This window comes from Corvus moneduloides, chromosome 6 (genome assembly GCF_009650955.1).
Source record: "Corvus moneduloides isolate bCorMon1 chromosome 6, bCorMon1.pri, whole genome shotgun sequence".
In the NCBI taxonomy this organism is placed as follows: domain Eukaryota; kingdom Metazoa; phylum Chordata; class Aves; order Passeriformes; family Corvidae; genus Corvus; species Corvus moneduloides.
The window spans coordinates 53,191,850-53,218,587 of NC_045481.1; the positions used below are offsets into that span (position 1 = coordinate 53,191,850).

Sequence of the window (26,738 nt, forward strand, 5' to 3'; positions counted from 1 at the left end):
TCTTTCCAGAACCATGTTCTGAATCTGTAGGCTGGTTAATCTGGATTTTCCTCTCTGCTCCAGCTTAGATGCCAGAAAATTATTTTTTAAAAGGAAAAAAAAGCATGTCTTTCACTATTCAGTTTTGCTGTTTTGTGGGGTAATTTGGGACTTAGTGCCACTCCAGCAGCCTAAGCCTTTATGGCACAGAGCGTCACATTTATGGTCCTTATTCCCTGCTTGTGAATCCAGTGCTTTTTAAACAAACACAAAGGACAGTGCTGTCCCAGCCACTGCTCCATCAGCTCTTCCCATCCTCCCTACACTGCCCCAGGGATGTGCAATTCCACACACCCTGACTGGGGCCACTGGGAGGGTCAGGCCCCCACCCATCCCAGCCTCTCAGCTCCAGCATTCCCACTCAGAAAATAAGAACGCATTTGATCTCCTGCTCCGGTCAAGACAAGCTAAAGCTCAAGTCCCCAGCTGTGTTTCTGCAGCAAAACCCTCAGATGATTACGCTTTTGCAGCTGAAGGATGCCCTTTTTCCTGACCCTGTGGAACTTACAGGATTTTTCTTCCCAGTTCTTAAGAAATTAAATTCCAAAAGCCTTCAGGCTTCTGCTGGGACCCTGATTGGAGCTGGTGTAATTCAACATCAACCCTGTGCAGTGACATGTGCTGCCAAAACCGTCCTCCCCTCCCTGAGCCCAGAGGGAATCTGTGTCCAGGGACCCCACGGACATCACCCAGTCCTCAGGGGATGGTTTGTCTGGGAGGTGTTCCCAGGCCATCTTAGAAACAAAACCAGAAAATCAGCAGGAGAAATCTGGCAGGAGAAAGGTCACAGCAAAGAACTGGGGGCGAAGTCTGGAGACCAGCCTGCAGGATGGGGAATCCCTCGGATCGGAAATGTTTCCCTTGTGTCTCGGGGTAAATCTATGATTCTGTTTAATTCCTGTCTGTGAATAACAATGGTCATCCTCTGCCTGCTTTCCCTGGGCAGGCTGGAGTTTATTTGGGGTAGGAACTGCCTTTTCTCGCAGTTCTCAGTGGGATCACTAATCCTAGAAAATATTGAGCCTTCAGGAAACATAGACATAGAATCCTGGAATCATAGAATGGTTTGGGTTGGAAGGGGCCTTAAAGCTCACCTCGTTCCACCCCCTGCCATGGACATCTTCCACTATCCCAGGTTGCTCCAAGCCCCGTCCCACCTGGCCTTGGACATTTGCAGGAATGGGGCATCCACAGTTTTCTCCGGAAAACCTCCAGAGGGAGCACAGCCAGTTCCACTCGCACCCCCACGTACATGAAGATGCTCACGGGAGGAATTATACAATCTCTCTATGTGTGTGTATATATATCTATATATAGTTTATTTCTCACAATCCTGGTAAGAGTTACAGGTGTATTTGGGAATCATTTACAGTTTCACAGCATATGGAGTGGCCATACAGCTTGTGATGTGAGTAACATACAGCGTGTAGAGAGCACACGATTCCGACCCATCCACCCACCACTCACACAATGGGTTTCCAAAGCTAATACTAGATTCAGCTACAGAGAAAGCCTGGAAAATGTCAGGGTACAGCGTTGGGTGTCGTACAACACTGTCAGTCACAATGGGACAAGCTAAACTACTTTAAATTTTCAATCTAGTATTTCTAGTCTACCTGCATTATTGCATTTATACGCTTTTTTTGTTTTCAAAGTCAAAGTAAATAGAATACTATAAGGGAAAGGAAAAAATTCTTGACTATTTTAGGATTTGAGCTGCAGCCCATACAAAGTGTCCATAGAAGCATAGACAAGATTATAAATTCAACAAGGTATAAATTAGCTGGATAGCTTTGTGTGTAGGTAGGTGTCCATTTCCCTCCAGGAAATGTGTCTAGCAGCATATTGTTTCTGAGAGCAAAAAAAAAACCCCAAACCTGTATGTTGAACACAGGTAAAGATGTGTAAGTGACAAGCAGGTCTGTTTGTACAGGGAAGAAATCAAGGTGTCACTTAGAAAATTCCTATCATTTGGAAAACACATTCTGGAGCTGACTCAAAACCTGCCAACATCATCAGAAAGGTGCCTGAGGCTTCCAAAGGAACAGCAGGCATTTCAGTCTGATTTCCAAGGGCTTTGGATCAGTCCCTGGAGAAGTAACAGAATCCAAACAAACCAAAACCAAAATAAAAATCCCCTGTAGTCTGACCTTTGAGTTCCCTTCCTACAATTTTGGTTTCTCCACAAACTTATAGCCAACCTGCACCTACCACTGGAAGAGAGTTGGTTTCCTGGGGAGGTGAAACTGCAACTTTTAAAGGCTTCAGTTGAAAGAGTCCTGGGAAAAGGCACCAGGGTTATGAAGGGCTGCTCAAAACTCAGTAAAGCCAAATTATTCCCTTGTTGGTTGGTTGTTTTTTAACCAGACAAAATTGTGTGGCACCCTTGTTCTCATCAGCTTGCCCCAGCAGCTTGGCTGCTTGAAGCGGCCATGGCAAAACCAGGGATACAATGCAGGACTTGACCGTTGGAAAGGTGATTAAAGATTCCTCTTGTCCTGGTGGGAGCTTTGGTGCTGCAGCATCATCACACAGACAGAAAGAACCTGTACATTCATGCTTGGGATGCCGCACCGGGGCTGAGAAATGGAAAAGTGACCGAACTGTTTGTGAATTGCAAGATGGGAACAACCAGAAGAGACATGGGAAGAGCCAGTCCAAAGTCTATTTAACCCAGGTTATGCTTTCAGCAGAAAAAAATCTATTTAATTTGAAGAACATCTAAGAGCAGAGGGCACGAATCCCAGAGTACTGCATATCCAAGCACATACTGTCCAGAGGAGGGAGCAGAGCTGTAGTACAAAGTAGATCCAAACTCATGAATTTGGAAAGCCAAAGGCTCTGATCTCTCACAGGATTTTGAGACCTTTTATGGTCAATTGAACGCAATGTGAATTTTAGAGGCCCAGAAGTCCCGCAGTTCTCTGTCACCCAGTGACACCTGATCAGCCCATTCAAAAGGGACAATCCTTGCACTTCCTGCACCCTCACCCCTGTCACAACAGCTGCTTCTTTCAGGCCAGCAGAAGTGCAGGTCCTCAGCTTCAGAACTTCTCCTTTCCCTCTGTTTTTGGTGCTCCAGAGGGCTGAAGGAGCTCTGGCTGCAGCCAAGTGCGGTGTGTGCTCACACCATGTCAGCCCCTCTCGAGCAGCCAGAACACCTCAGACCTGAATGACAGGGAAGGACAAGAATGGGACCTTCCTGGGAGTTTGTCATCCATTACAAATCCTGTGGCAGATGAGCACTAGGCCTCTTGCAGACTTAGACCCTCAGGTCTAAGGTGAGGGCAGATCAAAGCTTCACACATTCCCTGCTGTGACACATACAGGCCCAGCACTGCCTGTATTTTTGGGGGACCACCCAAAACCTGCCTTAGCCAACCCAAAATCTGCTCCAGCCTTGGGCTATGGAGAGGCCACATCTGCAGAGCTGCCCAGGAAGAAAGTAGGGAAGGGAAAGGAAAGGGAGTACAGTGCAGTGGCCAAAGAAGGAGAAAAGAACAAGCAATGAATCAGATCAGAAACCAATGGAGCCCCATCGTTTGTAGCAGCTGAAGATGTGTGAACAGACATCCCAGGAATCAGGGAATTTAAAAGGAAAGCAGGTCACAGAGCTGAACTGATGTCTCAAAAAGAAGAGGAAAAAGCCATCATAAACCCACTTTATTCAGTGGATTAAACCCCCCGAGGGTTGCTGGATGGGGGCACAGGCTCCATGGCTTTTTGGGGCTGTTGGGCAAGTGTCATTCATAAGACCCAAAATGTGCCAGCAGATCCTCAGCACCAGCAGATTTCTCTCCAAAAGAGTAAAGGACCAAATACCTCCAGTGTAAAATACCAGGAAATATTTCCGATTCCAACATCCCGCAGTGAGAATTTACTGGAGTACAGAATTGTTATGCTCCAGATCAAAGCCAATTCCTCTTCATGGCGGGAAGTGCCCAACCTGTGCAGCAGAACTGCAGCCAGCTCACGAACGTGATGCTGCTGCCTGCCCCTATGGACCTCTCCTGGCTTTGTGGTGAAGGGAATGACACCACAGCAAGGTGCAACGGTCTTGGAAGTAAATCAGCATTCCTGCTCCAGCATGAAGGCATGGCCCAGGAGGATGGAAGTGTGAGCAGGCTGCATTTTCAGTCCTTGTCATGGCAAAGCACGGGAAAAGAGAACACAGCCCCTCTTAATGTCCTGGCAATTCCCCTTAATCATGCAAAGTTGGTGGTAGAAAACTTCAGGTATTTTTCTAACCTTTTAACATTGCACAGAGCCAGCAGGAATTCATCTGGAAAAGGCAATTAGCAGAGGTTAATTTGCACGGCATCAGAGCTGGTCATTTTTGCCTTTTTCTGAGAAAAAAAAAGTGAGGGGGTTAGGATATAAAAGTTAGCATCCTTACCAAAGCTATTAAGATAATTAAATAGTGCTTTTTCTCTGCACTTCTCTGCTTTGTTCCTTGCACCCTCTCAGAATCTTCACTGACTTGAAGCTTTCCATGAAGCTGATTGCAATTCCGAGAATTTCACCTTTCAAACACTTTTTTTCATTGCCTTCCTTTTTTGGTTTGTTTCTCGAAAAATCATTTTCCTCTTCAATCTTCAGCACTGTTATTTTCAACCAATTCTAAGAATAGTTAGAAGGCTGCTGAATTCTAAACCCCAGTAGCGTTTCCAGGAAAAGCAGGGAATATTTTAAGGCATAAATCATCTCTCACCAGCTCCAGGGGTTTTTGGTTGTTGTTCATACACAAATCCTGATGCCAGTATAAGCAGGGCTGCCTCAGAGAAAAGACTTTCCTTGCACTCAGCCTAAGGAACGTTTGTGTCAATTTAGAAATAAATGTGTAATTGAGATGATTTTATGATGACCTGTGATCATATCCCTGGTGCCAACAAGAACTCAAAGGCCAGAGCATGGTGAAGCCAATGGAAAAATTACCCTTGTTTTCAGTGTTCTATGGATCAACCCTTAAACTTTAATCTTTCAGAGACACAAATGGATGTTTAATTTATCACCCAGCCCAAGGGATCTAAGAAATGCTTCAGGGCAAGTGACTGCTGAGTGCTTTAAGTGAGCCCCAGGCGAACAGCACCTGCAGGAATGCATTCTTACCCTCTCAAAAATGCTGCTGCATTATCCCCTGGCTGCCAGATTTGTCTGCATCCTGCTGCAGCACTGTGAGGAATAACAGGACTTATCCACAGGGTATTAAATAAATAGGAAGAGGAAGCAGAAGCATAATCCATTTCATCTCTCTTAAAATAGAAGCAGCAAAAAACCTTCTACTGAGTTGTCCAAGACAGCATAATGACATCTTTATATTCAACTAAAATTTATGATTCCCTAAAAAGAGATTGAGATCGGGTGCAGTGATTGAATCGAGAGTTTTGGTGATAGGCTGAAAGGTCTGAAACCAGTTTTGCCAATTTATAATTTATCGACTTGATCAAAAGAGTAAACTAGCAATCTAGATCTCTTCAAACCCCAAGCACAGACTCTGATTAGTTTTAAGCGTTAATTCACTCTCCCCACAGAGATGTCACTGGAAGGACTTCATACCACAAAAACCACACAAAGAAGGACATCAAGCAAATAACGGCGTGTGCTCAGTATGAGAAAAGACAACTATTTATTTAGCACAGCGAGTTCAGTCATTTAAGCCTTCTGCTTCGACAGATTTGGGGCTGAGAGAGGGGGATTTGCTCCCTCGGCCTGGTGCTCGCTGGACATTTTTGGCTCAGAACGAAAGCACTGCACAGCCTGGCACAGTAAGGCAGGAAAGGAGGTGTTTGCAAGTCAGGGCTGCGGCGCACTGTGGCATCTACACTGGATCTGCCCGGCTCAACACTAGACTCACACTTGGAAAAGCGCTACAGCACAGTCCAGGATACTCTAAAAGTGCCTCATTTTAAAGCAAAGAGCCCACATGACTATCCAGGGAGGGGAGCAGGGGCTCCGGGCTCTGAGCACGACGGGCACACCACACACTCAGAACTTTACCAGCCAGACATTCCTTGCACTGAGGAGAAACCAGGAGCGGAAAGGAATTCAGGAGCTGCATGGCGTGGTGGGAATGGCACAGAAAAGACATCACAGACACTTGGTGTGAATGCAGGGAACAAAGGAAGGGGCATCTCCAGCTTGGATTCTCTCCCCCGCCAGACTGCAATATACGACACAAAGGTTTGTACACACACACACGCAGGATGTGCTTCAAGGCAGGGCGGTGCACACACACACACACACACACACAGACAGGTGTTTTCCAAACCAAACTGCCAAAGAGGTGGGTTCCAGGTGCTGAACCTGGACAGCAGACTGTTAAGTGAACATAGGAAGTGGAAAATCCCTTGGGAACTGGACACACTACGTTCAAAAATCCCTTTCAAACAGGACATACCAGGTTTGCTGTGCAGGGAGGGCTCGAATGAGCGACATGCCCAGATGAGGAGCCGCAGCCCCATCGCCACCTCTGTGGTGTTTCTGGATGAAACTGGTGGCCTTGCATCCGAGTGCTCTAAGGGCAGGCAGGGTTTGGAGATGGAGAAAAGGTTAAGGCCATTGGCTGAGAACTGTTTTTCCCCTCTTCTGTTGCCAAAGGTGAAGACACGGAAATAAAAAACATTTTAGAAAGTAAAACTGGAGACTCGAGTAAAGCAAGTGCTTCATTTTCCTCCCTCGATCTATCTATGCTGGTCAGGGCAGAATAGATAGATGCTGTGCCTAATGTCACACACTGCTAAAAACAATCCTAGGCCAGAGCTGAGAGGGAGGGAGGGGACAGGAAAGGTAGAAATATCTCTTGAAAACAGACGTCACTGTCTGAAATCACCACCCTACTTGGCAAAACGTGAACCGGAGCAGGAGGGGGTGATTTCCTTTCCTTCTGAGCAATGTAAGCTAAACTTCCTGTGAAAATTTCCCTGCAAAGTTGTGCTTCAGAGATCTGAGGGGAGAAGAGGACCCTTCTGCTTCTAACCCTTCCCCAGGCTGTAAGTGACACACTGCTGCTGGTAGACACATCCACAGTTCATGCCAAGAGTGCTTTAGGCTACCAGGATCTCACCTGGAGCTGTAGCCCTGTTTCCCAAAACTCCTGTGAGCCCGACACACCCACCCTTGTCTCTGTGCTGGCAAAAGTGGAGGTATCAACCTCCTGCTGCACCAGGACATGGCATCTGATATTCCCAGAGGCCATGCACCTTCGGGAATATTTTCTGAGCCCACCATAGGAATAGTCATGCATTCCAAGACCATGTGCATTCAGCAAGTCAGATTTGGAGGTAAGTAAGACAGATATGACCCAAGAGAATTGCCAGGTCAGGTTATGGTCAGGTTATACCCCCCCCCCCCCATCCTGTCCAGGGACTGTGCCAGAGGCAGCACCTGAGGAATGCACACCTCCTTCTATCCCTGCAGCCCCTGAGTTCCCCCATCCATCTCAGCCAAAGGTGCACAATGGGCTCTGTAACAGAACTCACCCCTCTGTGTCACAGCCTCTCTCTAATCATCACTCCTGCCCCTGCCCATGGGCTGTGGCCACTGCCAAGCTCCTGTTGGACCTCGCCTAATCTCTGATCCAACTTAAACCCAAAATGTAAGGGGTTTTTATAACACTCTTTGCAGCAGCCAAGAGAAGCCTAATGGAAGCTTTCAGAGCCAGATCTCCTCACCTCTTGCTGTTTAGTGCTGAGCATCGAACAAAGGCACTAAACACCCTCTCTCCTCCCCCTCACAAGGTCTGGCTTTAGAGCCAAGGTACTCACCCATGAAATCAGGCTGCTCCTGAGGGCTGGGAATTTGTTTCCATTTCCAAACCGTGGACGAGTTACAAATCCCTGCTACTACTGTCACAAGAGGGAGGTAAGAAATCCACCCAGGACAGACTCCAGTGCCCTTGAAAGGGGTTTCCCTGGTATAAAGCAGGTAGGACAGTGTTACTGTCATGGGGTCCCAGGTCCTCTCTGCCCCTAAGACCAGCTCCTGTCTCCCCTTTTCCTGTCTTCCCATGTGCTGAGAGACCACAGCCTTCAGTTGGGGAAAAAAATTCAGTGAAAATCCTTATCCAAAGCCCAAAAGAATGAAGACAAATACTCCAGCCAACCTCGAGGGAGCTTGGACTGAGGCCACAGCACCCTGCAAAGCCCAGCCTAGCTTTAGGAAATACTAGATCCAAAACAAAGTCTCTCTATCCCAAACACTGCCCACGTGACCCTGGCGAGCCCTGGGATCCTGAAGACTGCAATGGGACTTCTCTGGGCCACAGCACAGCCCCTCTGGTCACTGTTCTGCTGGCAGCTCAGCCAGAGGAGTGACCAGATGTGACATCCCAGGCTCACACTCGGCTCTGCCACGCTGCAGTCTCTGCCTGCAGCCGCCCTGGTTCCCCCGGGGCACTTCCCAGGCGGATGTTCCAAGGTGGGACGGTGAGCAGCAGGTACACAGACACCGAATAGGGATTGCCCGTGGCTGTTGGGTCAGGGAGTTGCCTCTTCCCTGCCACTGCCCCTGCACTTCCCTTGTCCCAGGGTGGCAGGACAAGCATCCCCAGCCCCGCGCAACACACGAGCTGAGCCTTAGCACTTCCCTTCCATCTTCTTTACCACAGCCCAAGTTAAAACAGAACCAAACAGAAACCAAAACACAAAGTGGGGACTCCAGATGGGACGTAGAACACTTTGGACTTGAAAACGGGACTGCAAGGGGGAAGGGGGGGGTGTCTCCCAGGAAGGACAGCAGTGGAGGGGAGGGGACACCGTCATTTACACCGATCAGGAGAAGCTGTAATCTATACACGGTGGTATAAGCCAAGATATATTACATGAAAGAACACACTGAGTGCATGGAGTTACCCAAAGCGGGTCAGACTGGCACAGTTGTCTTGAACAAGACCCTGGAGTTGCAGTTGGTGTTTGTTGTTGACCTATCTAGCTCACTCTCTATATATATAGCTATGTATAGAATTTCTCTGCATGCATTTGTCTCAAAAGGAGCTGTACAGCTGGGCTGGGTTTCTCATCCCCACCCTGTCTTGGTCTTCATTTTTTCCGGGCTAGGAATGCCACTCCCACAATCACAGCCAGCGCAGCCACCGCCACTCCTCCGACGATGATCAAGGGCTTCATGTTGTCGAAGAAGCTGCCCGGTGACTCCTCGGAGCTGTTTCCCTTGTGGTCAGAGTCAGGGGACTGGCCACTGGCCTCCTGCATCTCTGTGGCGGCGGGGCTGGGTTTCAGGTTGCTGTGGTTGTTGGCGACAGCGGCGTCACCACCTGCCTTCTTGGTGGCTGTGGCAGGAGCAGGCTGCTCTTTGGGGGCCTCCTTCTTGTCTGCATTTGTGGCAGGACCAGGGTTGGGCTTTTCTGGCTTCCCGGAGCTGGCGGCCTTGGCATCGGGTTTGCTTCCACTTCGGACGTTGCCTTTGGAATCCATCCTAGGGGTGCTGTGAGCAGCAAGTGGATGTGCGGAGCTATCCCAGCTCTTCTCCCTTGCCTGGCTGCTGCAGGAAGCAGAGGAGCCACCCGAGCTCAAGGCCTGGGAGCAGTTGTTTTGGGATGCTTGTCACACTGGCAGTGTCCTACCTGGACATGATACAGCACCTGGAGGAGGAAGCAGAGCAAGGAGAGGTGAGTGACAGGGCAGAGCGAGCCAGTGTTGCTCTGCCTGGAGGTGACGGAGGAGGAAAGAAAGGAAAACTGAAAAACTGTTGGCTCCTTCTTTCAGAACTGTGAACTCCATTCATAGCATTTACTACAGGCTCTGTGCCTACAACAATCACAGAACCAGAGAATAGCCTGGGTTGGAAGGGACCTTAAAGCTCACCTCATTCAAGCCACGGGCAGGGACACCTTCCACTGGATCAGAGGGCTCCAAGCCCTGTACAGCCTGGCTTTGGACACTTCCAGGGACAGGGCAGCCACAGCTTCTCTGGTCAATGAGTGCCAGGGCCTCAGCACCCTCACAGGGAAGGACTTTTTCCTAATATCAAACAGGAACATCAAACAAGTTGGACTGACTGTCATCTATGGCTGCCACATCTGGGCATCCATAGTCCAAGTCCATCCGGGCTCTGTGTGTGTGAGGCCATTTGTCAGCGATGACAAACTCACATCCAACCAAACAAACCTTACTTTGCCTTTGCTCACCCTTTCCATTCCTTCTGGGTAAGGAGAGAACACTTTGTTCCATGGGAAAGCAGATGGATAGATCCTCCCTGCTTGTCTCACCCTCCACCCTTCCTTTCGCAGCACTAACCCAAGGTTCATTTAGGAAGTGGTTAATAAGTGATCTTGTGTGATACTCTCCCTTCAGATGTGTACTGCAGGAAAACCAGGATTAGTTCCTCAGTATTCACAGGTATCAGGGATAAAAGGATTATTCCTGCCAGCATTTTGGTGGAGCAACAGCAAAACAAAGCAAGTGCCAGATCCTCAGCTGGTGCAAAACAGAGAATTGACTGCATGGATTTACTGCAGAGCTGATCTCTTGGTGATAGAGACATCTCACTCCTGTCTTCTTTCAGGGTTTACTGGACTTGCCTACGGAGCCAAACAGGATGCTGGTGATCAGCTGGGGCTCTCTTCCCCAGTGATGGAAGAGGTGAACAGCACGGCTGCACCACAGGAATTCAGCAAAGGGACAAAGTGGGCTTTGAGGAGACGTAAAACCACCACAACAACCTCACCCCACAAACCTGGCAGGGCAGGGTGATCTGAGGATGGAGCTCCTGTGGTTGCACTTCCATGTGATGGGAGGAGAGGACAATGCACTGGGCATTTTGCCACCAGGCTCTGGCAGTTCAGCACCACATCAGCTCCGAGATGGGGAAATAAAGAGTAACCAGGAGGCAGCACCGGATCTGAGCTGCCAGCTTTGCTGGCTCCCCGCTGACCTTCAGGGCTGCCAGGAGCCTGCCAGGAGCTTTCTGCCTGCTAAGTGAAATCAGAGCTCATTGTCTGGATCGAGAGCTGAAGAGGCTCCTCAAAAACCTCAGCAAGCAGAGGTTCCTTCCACAGCAGCTCAAAGGGCAGATCACTCCTCTAATGACAGGAACAAAGTCCCAGGGATGCAGCAATGATCTGTGCTGCTGACTCTTCTGGAAAAGAGGCTGACAAATGTGGGGCTTTCATCTCCATTTAGGCAGGAATGGAGGAAATCTCACAGAAATGCCAGGTTTGGGTCTCGAGCAAAGCTGGGCAACACCTTATGGCTCCTAAGTATAAGATGGAAACACCTCCCTCTCCTGCTCTCCCTTGCCATTGCTTGGTGGCCACCAGCTGCTCCAGTGCCAGGCAGCTGGGAGCAGACTGGGGGAACTGCAGCACCAAAATCATGAAATTCCATAGCTCTCACAGAATATCCCAAGTTGGAAGGGACCCACAAGGATCTTCCAGTCCAGCTCCTCACACTGCACCAAGCCCACTGACCATAAAACTGTATTTCTCATTGACTGCAGCTGGACAATGCTTGCATTCCCTAGTTTGGGATACTAAACCCTTTTGGAAAGCCCAAACTGCGCCACTCTCAGAGTTTGCTGAGTGTGTATCAGACTCTTGGGCATCTTGTAGCACACAGACCCCACCCCAGATGTTCACCCAGCTTCAGACATCACTGTGGCTTGCGACTTGGGAAGGAAACGCAGGCCTGGCCAAGTGCAAGAATATTTTCCTCTTGGTGCTCATTCTGTAATATTTCTGCAGGTATCACCTGCCTCACCTTTTCCTGTGCTTCCAGAGAGCATCCATACTGCTCTGTCAGCACAAGTCCTACATAAATCCAGGGCTGAGGCTGCACACAGTCACTCCCAGGACTCTGCTCCTCTGGTTTGGGATCAATTTATCCTTTTTTTCAATCTGGTACAATGAAACACAAAGAAATAGTAAGAGTAGCCCACAACTGAAGTGGGCTCAGAGGTTAAAGCAGGAAGAGTCAGATTAATCATAGCATAAATATTAAATTACCTTTTTTGTTGCTTTGATATCAGTTAACTGGGCCACTCACACACTGATATCCATGTGGTTACAGCACATGGACCAAGCATTAAACTTCTGCTCTTTCCCTAGAAAAACCATACGCAGCCTACAGAGATGGTGAGGTAAATCACAGAGAGGGCAAACTCACCTTTTTGCTGAGAAAGGGGGACCCTGCACAGCCCAAGCACCTCAGGGTTTATCCACACCCTTCACTGATCCAGATTCCTGGGGGCAGGAAAGCTGATTTCGCTTGGAGCCCATGCTGGGCTGTGGAGCTTTGTCCTGCCGCCATGCCCTGCACTGCCACAAACAGAATTTCCTGATTCTAAGTGAATCTATCTCCACTAAAAGCAACAAAAACCCCTCATGCAGCTTAGAAAAGGTTTTAAAAGATGTAGAAACCAAACTAAGCCAAAAACCAATATTGGCAGTTCTTAAGTGCCTGCATAAAAGGGCTTTTGTCTGTGGTTTTCCATCACTGCAAGTAGCCACAGGATCACCGAGCACCTCTCCAGACCCTCTGGCCTGACTCCTCCTCCTCCTCTGGGTCCTGGGTACCCTTAGCAGTACATCTTCTTCCATCCCAGTACTTAACCATCTTCTGTGTGCTCTTAGCTCCCTACCTTGGGAATCATCTCTTGTCTCCATCCTGTACTTCCAAAGGCATGACAATGGGCTCACCTTTAAGCACCTCTGTCTCCCCCAGACTGAAGAGAGGTGCTTTCCTCATTTCCAAAAACTAAGCCTGCATACAAGGGTTCCCCCCCATTCCTTTGTCTCCTCCTCTTGCCTCATTCCATCACACCAAGTTTTTCTCTAATAACACATTTTCCTACCTTTGCTTTCTTCTTTATAGCTCCTCACCTTTTTATTCCTCCCTTCTCTCTTGTCAGTTGCTGTCTCTGCCTGTCTACCCATTCCTCCCCCTTCCAGCTCCCTCTCTGCCTCCTACACAGGCAGCAGCACTTGGGAATAAGATTTTGTGGGAGACAGGCTTCATTCCCTCCCTTTTCCCTGCTCCATGCTATTTCTGTTTAACAATCAGTGCCCTTTCAGGGAGGTTCTCATTGCCAGCAGCTACACAGCTCTTTCCCAGGCTGGGAAGAGGGAACTGGCATAATAAAACCAGGGATGATAAATGAGAAAAAGGAAAAGGAAAGCCTTCCAAATTGCTGCTGCTGCAAGGATTGGCACACAAACACCACAGCTCCCCTGGGATGCTCCCAAGGTCAGTGCAGTCGGACTCACCCAGTGCAACAAGCTGCCCTCTGCCAGAGCAACAAACCAGCAGAGGAACAGCTTCCTTTGGCTCCCTGAAGGGCACCTTTCCTGCCTCAAATCCCAGCAAATCACCAAACACATCTATTCATCTGTCTCCTGCGTGCACAGATGAAAGCTGCATCAATCCTGCACCGAACGGAGCGGATGAGTCACTGCTAAGCTGTGCCACAGCACAGCTCCATCAGGATGGCCCCTTCCCTCTGCAGGGACAGCCCCATCCCATCCCCAAATCGTCTCATCCTCTCCTACTGCTTCCATTTGGAAGAGAAAGTCAGTCACACTGCAAGACCAAGGAGCTGCTCCAGGGTGGGGGTCTGGGGTGCAGTGGGAAGCTCATCCATAGAGTTTTTCCCTCTGTTATGAAAAGCAGCGCGTTTCCATCGGGTCCTCAACTGCTACACTGAGACTTGCAGCAAGGAAGGATTTAACAACACAGTGGGGTTATGTATCAGGATTTATTCTGCAACAAAGGTTCGTCCCTACACTCCAGGTGTCCTCCAGTTGGAAACATCCATCTTGGAAATAGCTACTGACATTGTCTGACCTGTGCAGAAAGAGCCAGAGATGGCAGGAAACACCTTATCTTCAAATCTTCCCCCTTATTCCCTAATCTCCTCTTCCTTTCTCTGTCACTCCTGCCTGTCTGGAAGAAAGGCACTCATCCCCCTGTGCACAGGACAGACAGACCCCTGCTCTCCCTAAGGAAACAGCAGTTGGCACCAAAGGTGGCTCTGGCACAGCAGAGGGAGCTCCTTTCCCAGCACTCTCATCATCCCACTCTCCTCCACCTTCTCTTCTAACCCCTAAGGAATGCAGCTTGGACCACCCTGTCCTTTGGGAAGTGTCCTCAGGGGTCTGTGTCTGTCCCTTCTGCCACCTGTGGAGTGATCTGTCAGGGCCGGAAGGATTTGTGTCCAGTCCCCTCCTGCAACTGAGCAGCACATCCTGTTTCCCGGTGCTTCAACTCCCCATTTCCAATGGGGAAAACCAGCAATTCTCCCTTTTTCTGAGCTGCTGAGGGAACAATCGTGTTAAAGGTGGGGAGATGCCAGGCAAGCACCCAGGAGAAGGACGGCAGAGTAATGACTAAGCCTTTCCCCATGCCCGAGAAGTGCAGAGATGATGAGGTAATGCACCGCCTCTGATATTACCATAAATATTAAAGCAGCTTTACATAAGGAGCTTGTGTTCCCTCAGCTGCCATGAGCAGCTCCCCAAGGAAGATTTTAGCTCCCTTCCAGGCTATTTCGGCCCCCAGCTCCTGACGCAACACACGGCAAACGTGATAAAACACAACGCAAGCCCCACGCCAGCAGAGTCACTTGTCACAGATGCTTTCAAACGGCCTCAGTGCTGCACAGCAAGGGACAGGCTGTGCAGGAACCTGCTGTGCTTCCCAGCCCTCCCAAATCCAACCCTCAGAGACAGCAGCACCAAGTCGCAGCAAACACTGGTGACCCAGTTCACTCTGATGAGATATTTATGAATCCTTTTCCCAATCTGTTGTTTGTAACTCCCCACATCCCTCCCCCCGTCCCTGGATTAAACATTTCCCTCTCAAACAAGCCCTTTGAATCTTGTTGTGGAGAGTGTCACATGCTGGAAGTATTTTAGCAGTGGCAGCAGCCTCAAATCACTGCCACGGGGGGAGATCTGCCAGCCAAGCTGCTGCTCCACGGCTGCGGCAATTCCTGCGGCTGCTCCAAGCCACAGCACACTCCTCACTGGTCCAGCTGGGGCTGGCAGTGACCAAAAACCTGCACCCACCACCCCCAGAGCCCCCAGAGAATGGCCAGGAGCCCCTCCTCACTGAGGGGGTGTCACTGAGCCACATTCCCTCTCTCCCAGGCTGGGCAATGCATCCACACTCAGAGATAGGGTTATACCTGGCATTAAGGTGAAGTGTGGGAACAGGATGGGTTCCTGTAGCCCAGCAAAAGTGGTTCTGCCCTCCATCTGCAAAGGGAAGGGCTCTGGGATGCAGACCCTGGGCCACCAACTGCACAGAGGTGTGACACCAGTGCCAGAGTCCTCTCTGGAGGCTGCCAAGCCATGCTGCCCACACAGGTGACACAGCACTTCAGACTCCCCCTCCAGCAAGAGCCCAGGAACAGGACATTTATGGTCTTTTTCTGCACCACAACCTCTGCAGATGACAAGCTCTGAGCTAAGCGTCACCTCTGCAAACCACACACATCCTGTCCCCAAAGAGCTGCTGGGATGGATGTGGCAGACATTTTGTTCTCAGAGAGATGCAGGTGGCATTGCAGACACACCACACTCCTGCCAGGGGCTCAACCTGTGTTCCTTTGGGGGCTTTTAACCCCAAACACAGCTCCAACCCACCCTGGTAAGACACCCTGCTTGTACACAGCCACGTGCACAGCAAAGAACGGGCGCTACCAAACCACCATGGGAGAGAGAAGATTTTGTCTCCAGCCACATGCTCCAACTGACTCCGTAGGGGTGGGTACTGAGTCACATCCGGCACAGCACTGGCCTGCGGTCGGCAGGAGAAGTCACACCTAGCAAGGCCCCTCAAGTGCCACCAGCCCCTCCCTTACAGCTGCACCCTCAGACACATCTTAGAGAAAAATAATTTCTAGAATTTGACAGAATCTGGAAATACTTTGCTAAGGCTGGGTTGAAAATACCCTGCTGCAAAGTCTGGCTCCTCAGGGTCCTAACACAGTCCCCAAAACACAGTTCAGAGCACCTCAATTTGCTGTGCTAATCCCGCTTTAATCTTGGGGTTGAACCCCCCTCAGACACAAAATCAAATTCGCTTTTCCCTGGTATAGTTCCTTTTTTTTTTTTTTTTTTTTGTAGCAGAACAAAATTGTAGCTTTTACCCTTCAAAAATCATGAAGTGTTAGATCTTGAGCCTCTCCCTGGCAGGGCTGAGCATCCCTCACCCCGAGACAGAAATTCAGGGAATAAAGGAAAGGCTTCTCAGCCTGGATGACTTTCTGGTTCCATGGCAGCTATTTGTCAGGACACTGGATCAAAGCACTGGAACAATAATGGGGGAACACTTTGGAACAGGAATCCTGGAGCCTTAACCCATGAGTGTGACACCTCACAGGGATCTGGGTGCATCCTGCACCCTACCCTGGGCAACTCCTCATGTCTTGACTTTTGCAAACCCACTCAGTTCATTTCTTTATAATGTTTTTCCAGCCCTCCCAGAGCCAAAAATTCAGTGCCAGCAACACCCTGGCTGGGGCCATGGGGCTTGTCTTGGTTCCCTGCTCAGCTCTGGGTCTGTGGTACCAGCTCAGGGATAACGTTACAGGGTCGGCGAACATTCCCTGCCTCTTGGAAAAGGGTGAACACTCATTCCTTCCAACCACAAAGCCTTGCTCCTTACCCTGGTGCCAGCTCTTGGGAAAAGCCTTTGGGAAGAGGGCAGATGCTTCCAAATTGGGGTGCTGCTCCCAAAGCTTCAGGAGGCCAATTCCCCTTCTGACAGATCTTGCTTTTAAGGCTTCTTCCTCCCAGGCTTGTATCCCAAATTCAATATCCATGAGCAAGAAAGGATGAGGGGTATATGTGACACAGTGAAATAGCCCCAACCACTGCAGGAAGCAGCAGCAAATTCAACATCCCTCCCCAGTTTACGGGCATCCTAAATCCATCCCTTCTGCCTGATGCGGCATCACCCCCTTTGTGGCTCAGCTGGGGCCAGCAAAAAGATTCTGGAAGCAATTCCTCACATGCAGAGTTGCATCTGGAATCTGGCAGCCCCTGAATCTGCAAGCGTCAGCCTGAAAACTGTTGCTCTGCAGCTGAAATCTAAGAAGCCACTGCAGGCAGATGAGGGGCCAATTCTGCATGAGGCAGTGACCTTCCAGGGAGGCTCCCCACACTCTCTGGGGTAAAACCCATCCCTTACCTTGTGCAGCAACACCAGGGGACTCTCCTTCCTGGCAGAAAGCTGAGAAGCATCTGGGGAAGGATGGCCAAAGCTCCTCCAGCACGGAAATCCCTCCCTCTGCCCCATCTGCCAGCTCCGACACCTGATCCAGGATGGGGACACTGTGCCAGGGTGTTCTCCAGCCCCCCATCCCAGCAGCCTGCCAGGGGAGGGGATGGATGCAGAGGGATGAAAATCCACATTTAGGGGAGATCTGGGGTTTCTTCCCCCACCCTACCACAATATCACAGGGTTAGATGTTGGTGTTGGGCACCGTGGCTGAAAAAGGACAGATGGAAAACGCTGAAGGTCAAACCTGTGAAGGTCAGACTTTTGGAGGTCAGTCCTGAGATGGAGCAGGGAGCTTAATCCAGCATAGTCCATCCTCCCTCTCCTGACAGCATCCTGTCCAAGCCCCACCCAGGAAAACGGGGCTGCAGCAGGGAGGTTTCCCCCTCTTGTCCCAATACCCAAGTTCTGCCAGCCTGACCTCGATTCAATTTTAAAATCCTCTTCTTTCCTCCTTTGCCCCGCCCCAGAAGCCACCAGAGGGACAGAGAAGTAAACAGGAGCAAATCAACAGGTCCCTGCGAGCACACATCACAGGGATGCACGTGGATGCACAGAGAGCAGGGACATCAGACTGAAGGGCCTGAGACATTCCCAAAGCATTCCCTCCCTGGAAGCACACACCATGACTCAGGAAGCCTGGTCTGCTACCCACCCCTCTTCCCACTCCTTCGGTGCAATGCTCTCCCTTCAAACAGGCACTATTGCCTCTGATATCTTTCTCCCTTTTGGGTGTTTTGGGGCAGATTTCCCTTTGTGAGCTCCTTTCCAGCACAATCCTAGGGTTAAATCAAAGGATACACACCCCCTAATTGATATCACATTCCCCCTGCCTAACAAAACAATCTCCTTTCCTCGGAAAAGGTGACGGCTGAAACCACGCCGCTGGCTGTTCCTCCTTCCCTCCTGCCTCAGGACTGACAGAATTGAACAGAGTCATTAAATCCATCCAGGCAGAGCAAAAGGCAAACAAATCCCACTGCCCATGCAGATGGGAGGGCGAAAACAGCTGGAAAACTGCTCAAAACCTTTAGGGAGGTGCACCAGCTCTCCTGCCAAGGCTGGAGGGGCTTAGCTGGGGATGCTGCTTCCCCTCCTCCCTCCCAGCAGCCCTGTTTCCGGCACATGGCCGGCTCCGCTTCCCTGTGCCCCGAGCCCTCCTGCCTCCGGAGCGCTGCTGCGGCACCCAGGGCCTCTCCTTCCCGCCGGCCCAGCTCGGATCGGGGGGAAGGGCTCCGCTCGGGCCGGACGGCACAGCCCGCAAAGGCGGCGGCGGAGGCTGCAGGTACGTGGAGGCAGCAGGAAGCAGCGGGCAGGAAGCGGGCAGGAGGCACCCGTGCATTTGCACAAACACCTTCTGTGGCTGCCTGACCTTCAGGGAGCAGAACGTGGGAGCTGGGACGGGAAGAGAGCCACTTGGGGCCGGCCATCCTCACCGTGCTCCTTGTTCGGGGTCAAAAAAGCACTTTTTGCCTCTTACAGTGAAACCGGGGGGGGGGGGGGGGCGGCTCGAGAGGCAGCCGGCATGGCAGCCCCCGGCCTCCATCCCAGGCGGCTGCGAGGAGGTGGACACTCACCTTGAGTAGGTAGCTCCAGGTCTCCATTTCGCTTTGTCACCCTGTGCAGGACATCCACACGTCCCGGAGCCGGGAGCCCCGGCCCCTCCGCCCCGCGCCCCCCATCCCAGCAGCATCCCTTACCTCTGTCCTCCGGCCGGACGAGTCACACCTTGGGAGCTGGCTCTTGCGCAGAGAGGAGGGAGGGAGGCAGGCAGAGGAGGGGGGGGAAACTTGGGAGTTTCCCACAATGCACCTCTGCAGACTGCATGAAGATGGGGGGGAGGGCGCTCCAATCCAGAGGGAAGGGCTGGGATCTGGAGGGGCAGGGTGCCAAGGGGGGCTGGAGGGTGGTAAAGGCAGCCCAGCTGCATCTCCACGTCTCCCATCATTTGGGGCTGAGCTGGCTCAGCAGTTCAGGGCTGTCCCTGCGGCACTGACCCCTCTGCTGCTCCATTTGTTTCTCCTTCAAATCCTGCCTGGATTTGCAGCAATTACAGGAAACACAGCAACAAAGTGGAGTGGACACACTGGGAAGAATACCTGGGAGGGGGCCAGCCTGATGAATTGGGATGCCTGTGTGTAGACCACAGGCAAAAGGAGTATGAGCCTCCCCCCACCAGGATAAGGCATTTCCAACTGAGATGATCCCTGGCAGTGAGTTAAGGAAGGGCAAACTGACTTGCCAAGGAGAAGCTCTGCACAGTGCAGGGAGGACACTGAGATGCTGCACCTTGGGGTAGTTTTGTACCAGCTCTGCTTCCCTTCTCCCCAGACCGCTCCTTGTCCCAGGAGGCTGGGGTTTGACACCCCTTTCCAGACCAGAACCGGAGCACTGTCAGACAGCCAGGCACTGCCAGACACAGCCGCTTCCTCCTCATCCTCTTTCTCCTCCTCCTCTTCACCGGCTAAAAGCCTCACCCCCTCCAGCCAGGTACAGGGCTCAAATTCCCATCCGTGTGTCACTTCCTGCTTATATCCCAAACCTCAGCAGGTTCTTTTAGCCCTTATTTCAGAGCAAATCAGGCTGTGTGCTGCTTGCCCATCTGCCTCCATCAGTTACTTTGGACCCACCAAACCACCCACCAGTGCCCAGCCAGGTGCATGTCATGCCTAAGAAATACTCAGGCTGCTTAAATCCCAGTGCAAAGGAAAATCCTGCCCATGTTTGAAGAGAGCTACAGAATGAGGGGCTGGATGAGGGAACCCAAATCTCCCAGGACAGCCTGTGCTTCCAGGGGCTGCTTTGGGATGCAGGCACCCACACCCCCTTAGTGCAGGGATGAGCAAGGTTATTCTGCTGTAGTCCTTGGCTCCAAGAGCTGGCTCGGCTCAGACAGGCTGGCACGGACAGGATTAGCTGTGGCTGATGCTGATGTTCCCTCTGTTCCCTGTCTGGTCCCGCACCCAGCAGTGCCAGCACTCCCTGCTCTTTCAGAGACTTGTGCCAGGCACAGCCAGGACCTTTCCATGGCTCCAAACAGCTGCTTCCCCTTCCTAATGCCTCCCAAATCTGCTGATCTACTGACAGCAGCAGAGGGGCTGAATTCCTGCAAAGCTGGTGAAAACCCACGGTTTAATGCAGGAGACACCCCCAAACCACCCCTTCCCAGACTAGCAAAATCTCTTTGCTACTTCTGTATCAGGCAGGAATATCCTCAGGGTGGCAGGAGGAGGGAGGGAACCTCCTGCAAGTGGGAATTGCCAGGTCTGGTCCCCAGAGCCTGGATGAGCCGAGGCTGGGGGTTGCGGTGGTGGTTTCCTTACGTTCACACACTCTGCCTCTGCCTTCGGAGATAAACAGCCCCACGTGATGCTCTCACACGCCTTGGACCGGAATTCACATTATACTTAAATTCTGAATTTAAACTTTTTTTTAAACTGAGGTAGGAAAAAGGGAAGTAAAGGAAAAGCTGTAGAAACAATAAACTTCCCCCGTCTCCCCGTGGCAGGGTCACATCCCCCCTAACGCAGCACAGGCACAGCAAGCAGCAGCCCTGGCTGAGACACAGCAAGGTGAAAATGGCTTTTTCAAGGTCAGAGGGAGTGGGAAACATTTAGAAACAGTGCTGCTGGATTTTCCCCCTCCCTCTCAGCTCACAGCACCTCCCAGGAGGAGTTAGCAGGGATAAAGACAGCCCTGACTCCTGGGGAGCTCCCTCCTGCAAAACCCACACGGGAATGTTGGTGGCAGCAGCATCCTTGGGAGGGAACATAGAATCATGGATTTATTCAGGTTGGAAAAGCCCTCTGAGATCATCAAGACTAAACATTCCCAGCACTGCCCAAGGCCATCACTAACCCATCTCCCCAGGTGCCACATCCACACAGCTTTTAAATCCCTCCAGGGATGGGGACTCCACCACTGCCCTGGGCAGCTGTGCCAGGGGTGGACAACCCTTTCAGTGAAGGAATTTTCCCCAATATTCAGCCTAAATCTCCCCTGGCACAACTTGAGACCATTTCCTTTAGAGAGAAACAGTTATCCCCAGAATTATTTGACATCCTGCCAGCAGGAAGGACAGGGTGATGTCTGGCTCTGAGCAGGGAAATGAGGAATCCATAAGGAGTCCTTAAACTCCCAATGTGCCTTAAAACATCCTTTCCCCCTTTCTCAGTATCCCTCTCAGGCAGCTTTGCTAAAGACATCATCCTGAAGCTTTTTTTTTTCCGTCATGGAAAGAAAATCATCACTCACAGACAATAAAAACATCGAGAGGGTTACCCCCGCCTAATCCAGACACAGGTGCGCTGTTCATAAACTGGAGCAGGCAAACCAGGAGAGCAGGTCACAGCACAGGCTCACACCCATTTCATCCCTGAGCATCCAAAGCTCCTAAAGGAGCCTCTCTCCTTTCCTAGAGCCCCAGTTACGACCCACCCACAGCTGGAGAGGGGGGAAAAAGCCACACAGCAGCAAAACCCTGTGGCTGTTCAGGCAGCACCGTTTGTCCTCACCTCGAACTCCCGGGAAAGCAGGATGAAGGACGTTTCTCACAGTGGAATGACTTGCTGCAGCAGTCAGGGTGGGTTTGCCTGGCAGCAGGAAGTCCTTGCAGTGAAAATCCCAGCCCTGCTTCCCCTGGGGGACTATTAATAGCCTGGAATGCTGAGCAGCCTCACCTGGAGCCTCCCCACCAGCTTGCATGGGCCTGGACTCGGAGTTCAGTCCTGGGCACTCCTAATTGAAGCAGTGCAGGGGGACAGGGTCACCAGCTCTGTCCAGGCAGCTCATCCCTGCAGTGAATTACATGGGCTTGTAATTCCTCAATTAATGTGTTGTTTAAAATCATGCAGTCACAGAATGGTTTGGGTTGGAAGTGACTTTAAAGCACAGAGCATGAAGTGCTCTCAGCATTTTTTGGCAGCCAGCTGAGCAGATCTTTTCCTCTTGGGATGGGATTAAGGATATCTCTGTGGAGGTCTGTGCTGTGGAGCCCAGTGCCTTTTGTCCCCTGGAGCATGAGTCAGAGGCTGTGGGCAGCCTCAGGCAGTCGCATTTGCTCCCAGGTGGATGAGGATGATAAAACAAGAGTTGATAGATCAGGATCAGAACCTGGAAAAAGAGCCCCCAACGATCCAGAGTCCCCAAATCCTCACAAATTATGTCCTTATTGCCCCAGCTAGACTTAGGAAAGCCCTGAGAATTGGAGTAAGTGGCTGCTGATGTGTCGGGAGTGTGGGTGGGCTGGTGGGGAATCTGTCTGGGCTTGGCACTGACCCTGCTCCTCATTGGCACAGAGCACAGGCGGAACAGCAGAGAGCACATGGTCCGGGAGTCCCGCCAGGACAGGGAGCTGGGCGCCCGTCCCAGGGAGAGCCCGTCCTTCCACAGACACTTCACCACCTTGACCATCACCAGGGAAGCTTGGAGCAAGCACGGAGCCAAGGATGGAGCAGTGGGAACCAGCCAGGGATGTGCCAACGCCGGCAGCAGAGCAGCCACGGCCGTCACCACCACGCTGTTTGAACCCAGTGGAGATGGGCAAACCCCGCAGGTCGTGGTGCTGGTGGGGGCCCCGGGGATGGGGAAGACGATGATGGTCAGGAAGGTGATGGTGGAGTGGGGAGAAGGGATGCTCCACACGCATTTTGACTTTGTCTTCTGCGTTGACTGCAAAGCCATCACCCTTCCCATGGAAGCCAGCGTGGCAGACCTGGTTTCACAGTGCTGTCCTGGCCTGCGAGTGCCAGCTGGGAAGATCCTGGATGACCAGAAGAAGATCCTGTTCATTTTTGATGGCTTCGAGGCCCTGGGGTTTCCCTTGGTTCAGCCTGAAGCTGAGCTGAGCTCTGACCCCAGGGAGGTGAAGCCGCTGGAGCTCACCCTGCTGAGCTTGTTGAAGAAGACTGTGCTCCCCGAGGCCTCTTTGCTCATCACCACAAGGCCAACTGCTCTTGGAAGCCTGGGGCAGTGCCTGGAGGGTGAGCATTACGTGGAGATACTGGGATTTTCGGCAGCCAGGAGGGAGGAGTATTTCCACAGGTATTTTGAGAACTCCAACAAAGGAGACATGGCATTCAGGTTTGCCAGAGGCAACCAGATCCTCTACAGCTTGTGTGTCATCCCTGTTATGAGCTGGACCATCTGCACCATCCTTGAACAAGAGCTTTGTGGGACGAAAAACCTCCTTGAGTGCTCCAAAGCCACCACAGGGATGATGATGTTCTACCTCTCCCAGTTACTGAAGCACAGGGACAGGGACAACCCACAGGTCCTCCAGCAGTTCCTACTCCAGCTTTGCTCCTTGGCTGCTGACGGCATCTGGAAGCACAAGGTCCTCTTTGAGGAGAAGGAAATCAAAGACTGTGGCTTGGACCAGCCAGGTCTTCTCCCCTTCTTCCTCAATGAAAGGATCCCAAAGGAAGGAGAAGACCATGGGAGTGTCTATGCCTTCACTCACCTGCATCTCCAGGAGTTTTTTGCAGCAATGTTTTATGTTCTGGAGGATGATGGGGAAATGGTCAGCAGCTTGGGGAGGCTTGAGAAGGATGTAAATAAATTGTTAGAAAGCTACAGCAAGTCCAGGAAGGATTTGAACGTAACAGTGCGATTCCTCTTTGGTCTGGTCAGCCAAAAATCCGTAGAGTACATGGACAAAACCATTGGGTGCAGAATTTCACCACAAGCCAGGGAAGAGCTGCTAAGGTGGCTTCAGGGGAGGCACAGAGGCCTCTCCCAGCCTGGCCAAGCACTGAAGGTTTCAGAGATGGACACTTTCCGCTTCTTGTTCGAGATGAACGAGAAGAGTTTTGTGCAAAGTGCTTTGGGTCATTTCACTGACCTGGACTTGCAGGACACCAAGCTGACCCTGTACGACCAGATGGCTCTTTCCTTCTGCATCCAGCACTGGGATGGGCTGGGCTGCGTCACCCTCCAGGGATGCTCCTTCCACTGGCAGGATCCTGAGGCAGAGCTGGATGCGTCGGTGCCTTGGTAAGTCTTGCCTCTCCTTTCTTTAATTACCCAAAACTGCAAAGATTTCTCCTTCTCTGCCCCAAAGGATGATTTTAAAGCTGTTTCAGCTCCTCCCTCCCAAATACCAGCTTGGCCTTTCCCTGGGTGTTTAGTTCCTCGGCAGAGGATTTAATATTTTTGGGGAGAATAAAGAACACGTGGGCTCCTCCATCCGTTGCCCACTGTGGGATTGATGGTGATGGAGCTTCTTGGCTCGACCTGGCCAGGCCCACCTGTGCCCAGGTGTCACTCTGGCTTCTCGTCCCTCTTCTCCCTCGCAAAGGGAGATACCCGGTGCTGGAACTCTAACTGCACCCTGTGGTTCACCTTACATCGCCCCGGGGGACTCCAGCGGCAATGCTCGAGATCCTTCACACCTCCAAAGCCACAAAGGTCCCTCCTGAGGAGCCCTCCCTTGCGCTGGAGGCTCTGCTCGGGGTGGGAGGGGTTGTGTGCCGGTGTCAGAGCCGGGAGCTCCCGGCACCGCTGAGGGCTGCGCGTGCCCCGCGGCTCTGTTCCCCTGCAGCTCGGGAGTCTCGGGAGCCGGAGGACATCCCGGTGTCCTCGCCGTGCGGCGGCGGCGGGAGGAGCTGCCCTGCCCCATACACCTTCTCTGCCGGGCGCTGCGGCACCGGGGCAGTGCCCTGCGGGTGCTCCGGTGAGAGACGCGCGCGGAGCCCACACCGGGGCCAGAACCTGGGGTGTGTGTGGGGGCACCCGAACTGCAGTGCAGCGGGTGAGTGGGTGGGTGCTGCCCTGGGGACACGGGCAAGTGGCCAGGGGGAGGCCGGGCCCCGTTTACCTGGGGGTGGGTGTTGTCCCTCGGGTTTGAGGGCAGGTGAGCAGCCGGGACAGGTGTGCTGAGCCCCCGTTCTCCGTGCTCTCCCGCAGGCTGCAGTGGTGCCGGCTGTCCGAGAGCTGCTGCGCGGAGCTGGCGGCGCTGCTGGCAGAGCACCCTGGCCTGGCCCGGCTGGAGCTGGGTGACAGCTCACTGGGTGACAGCAGCGTGCGCCTGCTCTGTGAGGGGCTGCGGACTCCAGGCTGCCGCCTGCGTGTTCTGCGGTGAGCACCCCCGGCATCCCTCGGGCATCTCGCACAGCGTGGACGTGAGAGCTGGGGAGGTGCCCCAAAGGGTCCCTCTGGGGCGGCATTGTGCCTCTGTCCCACTCTCCCAGGGCAAGGAGCTCCAAGGTTGTGGCACCAGGGTGGGGTCCACCACCATGGTGGGGTGGCACTGAGGGCACTCAGGCGGCTCTGAAGGTCTTTCCTGGGGGTTCCCATCAGGCTTCGGTATTCCCGCATCACCAGCGCCTGCTGTGAGGATCTTGCTGCTGTGCTGGGCACCAGTACATACCTGGAGGAGCTGGATTTGTCCTTCAGTGAGGGGCTGCGTGATGCTGGCGTGGAGCTGCTGTGTGAGGGGCTCCAGCACTGTGCCTGCCCACTGCAGACACTCCGGTAATGGGCTGTGGGATGGGCCACTGCTTCCTCCTTCCTATCCAGAGCTCTCTCCTTCCCACCTGGAGCAGCTCACCAACCTGAGGCCAAAGCGCTCCTTCCCTGTTTCCCTCGGCCCCACAGGCTGGGCAGCTGCCGGCTGTCGGGCGCCTGCTGCCAAGCCCTGGCCACGCGGCTGCTGCAGGGGCCCCGTCTCACCTGCCTGGACCTGAGTGACAACGAGCTGGGAGCCCACGGCATCCTGCAGCTCTTCCAGCAGCTGCGGCATCCCGCCTGCCCGCTGCGGAGCCTGGGGTGAGGGCCCTGCCATGGCCCCTTCCATGCCCGGCATCCCCGAGCTGGGCAGTGGATGCTGCCTGACAGGCAGGGGCGCACCGGCATCCCAGCTGCTTCAACACCGCCCTCCCATAACACCTTCTCCTCTTTTCCTGCATCCTCCATGGCCAGGCTGAGCGTGGACGGCTTCAGTCAGGCCCTGCTGCAGGAAGTGGACACCCTCCGGGCACTGCACCCCACCCTGAAGATCGGGAACCTCCTGGAGCATGACGTGCCACAGGCGGGGGCCATGGCCCGGCTGCCCTGCCACCGCGGGCTCCTGCCGGGGGGCAGGAAGGTGCTCCCCTCCTTCAGGAGACCTCCCTTCCTTTAGGAAAAGTCCGTGCAGCCACTAGAGCCATTCCCAGCCCAGCTCTCAGTGCTGTCAGTGGGTCTGAGCCTGCCCCACCCGTAGGGCACAGGGAGCAGATCCTGCTGCATCTGCGGGGGTTCCGGGTCCTGCCCTCTTCCTTTTCCCCTCGGTGTTGGCGGGAACAGTTGTGTGCATTTGGCAGTGACAAATAAAGATCCCGCAGCAGATCCAAGCAATTTCCCTCTGCTCTTTCCCCTGAGCCCACCATACCCAGGGATGCATCTGTGCTTCCAGTTCCTGCCCCACCTACCCGAGAGATGACTGATGTACCAGGGACGCACGTGCCAGCCCCAGAGTGAGGTCCC

The 26,738-nt window shown here is 52.6% G+C and overlaps 2 protein-coding genes across 10 annotated transcripts; one reads left to right on the plus strand and one right to left on the minus strand.

The window, feature by feature from the left end:
• Positions 1 to 1,331: 1,331 nt before the first annotated feature.
• Positions 1,332 to 19,086, minus strand: CEND1 (cell cycle exit and neuronal differentiation 1). 5 transcript variants are annotated; one of them, XM_032112250.1, is made up of 3 exons: positions 18,974 to 19,086; positions 11,751 to 11,887; positions 1,332 to 9,634 (listed from the first exon to the last, which is right to left on the minus strand). In XM_032112250.1, the coding sequence occupies exon 3, from the start codon at positions 9,465 to 9,467 to the stop codon at positions 9,075 to 9,077; it is 393 nt and encodes a 130-aa protein (XP_031968141.1). In that variant the 5' UTR covers positions 9,468 to 9,634; positions 11,751 to 11,887; positions 18,974 to 19,086; the 3' UTR covers positions 1,332 to 9,074. The 5 variants fall into 5 exon arrangements, with proteins under 5 accessions (XP_031968141.1, XP_031968140.1, XP_031968143.1 ...); XM_032112249.1 differs by lacking the exon at positions 11,751 to 11,887; XM_032112252.1 differs by lacking the exons at positions 11,751 to 11,887; positions 18,974 to 19,086 and adding an exon at positions 18,851 to 18,939.
• Positions 18,359 to 26,605, plus strand: LOC116445549 (NACHT, LRR and PYD domains-containing protein 12-like). 5 transcript variants are annotated; one of them, XM_032112229.1, is made up of 8 exons: positions 18,476 to 18,558; positions 21,692 to 21,855; positions 22,571 to 24,266; positions 24,814 to 24,945; positions 25,179 to 25,349; positions 25,572 to 25,745; positions 25,869 to 26,039; positions 26,193 to 26,605. In XM_032112229.1, exons 2-8 carry the CDS (start codon positions 21,810 to 21,812, stop codon positions 26,392 to 26,394), a joined length of 2,592 nt encoding a protein of 863 aa, XP_031968120.1. In that variant the 5' UTR covers positions 18,476 to 18,558; positions 21,692 to 21,809; the 3' UTR covers positions 26,395 to 26,605. The 5 variants fall into 5 exon arrangements, with proteins under 5 accessions (XP_031968123.1, XP_031968122.1, XP_031968121.1 ...); XM_032112232.1 differs by lacking the exon at positions 21,692 to 21,855 and having other exon boundaries at positions 18,359 to 18,558; positions 25,869 to 26,285; XM_032112231.1 differs by lacking the exons at positions 21,692 to 21,855; positions 25,869 to 26,039 and having other exon boundaries at positions 18,360 to 18,558.
• The last annotated feature ends 133 nt before the right edge of the window (positions 26,606 to 26,738 follow it).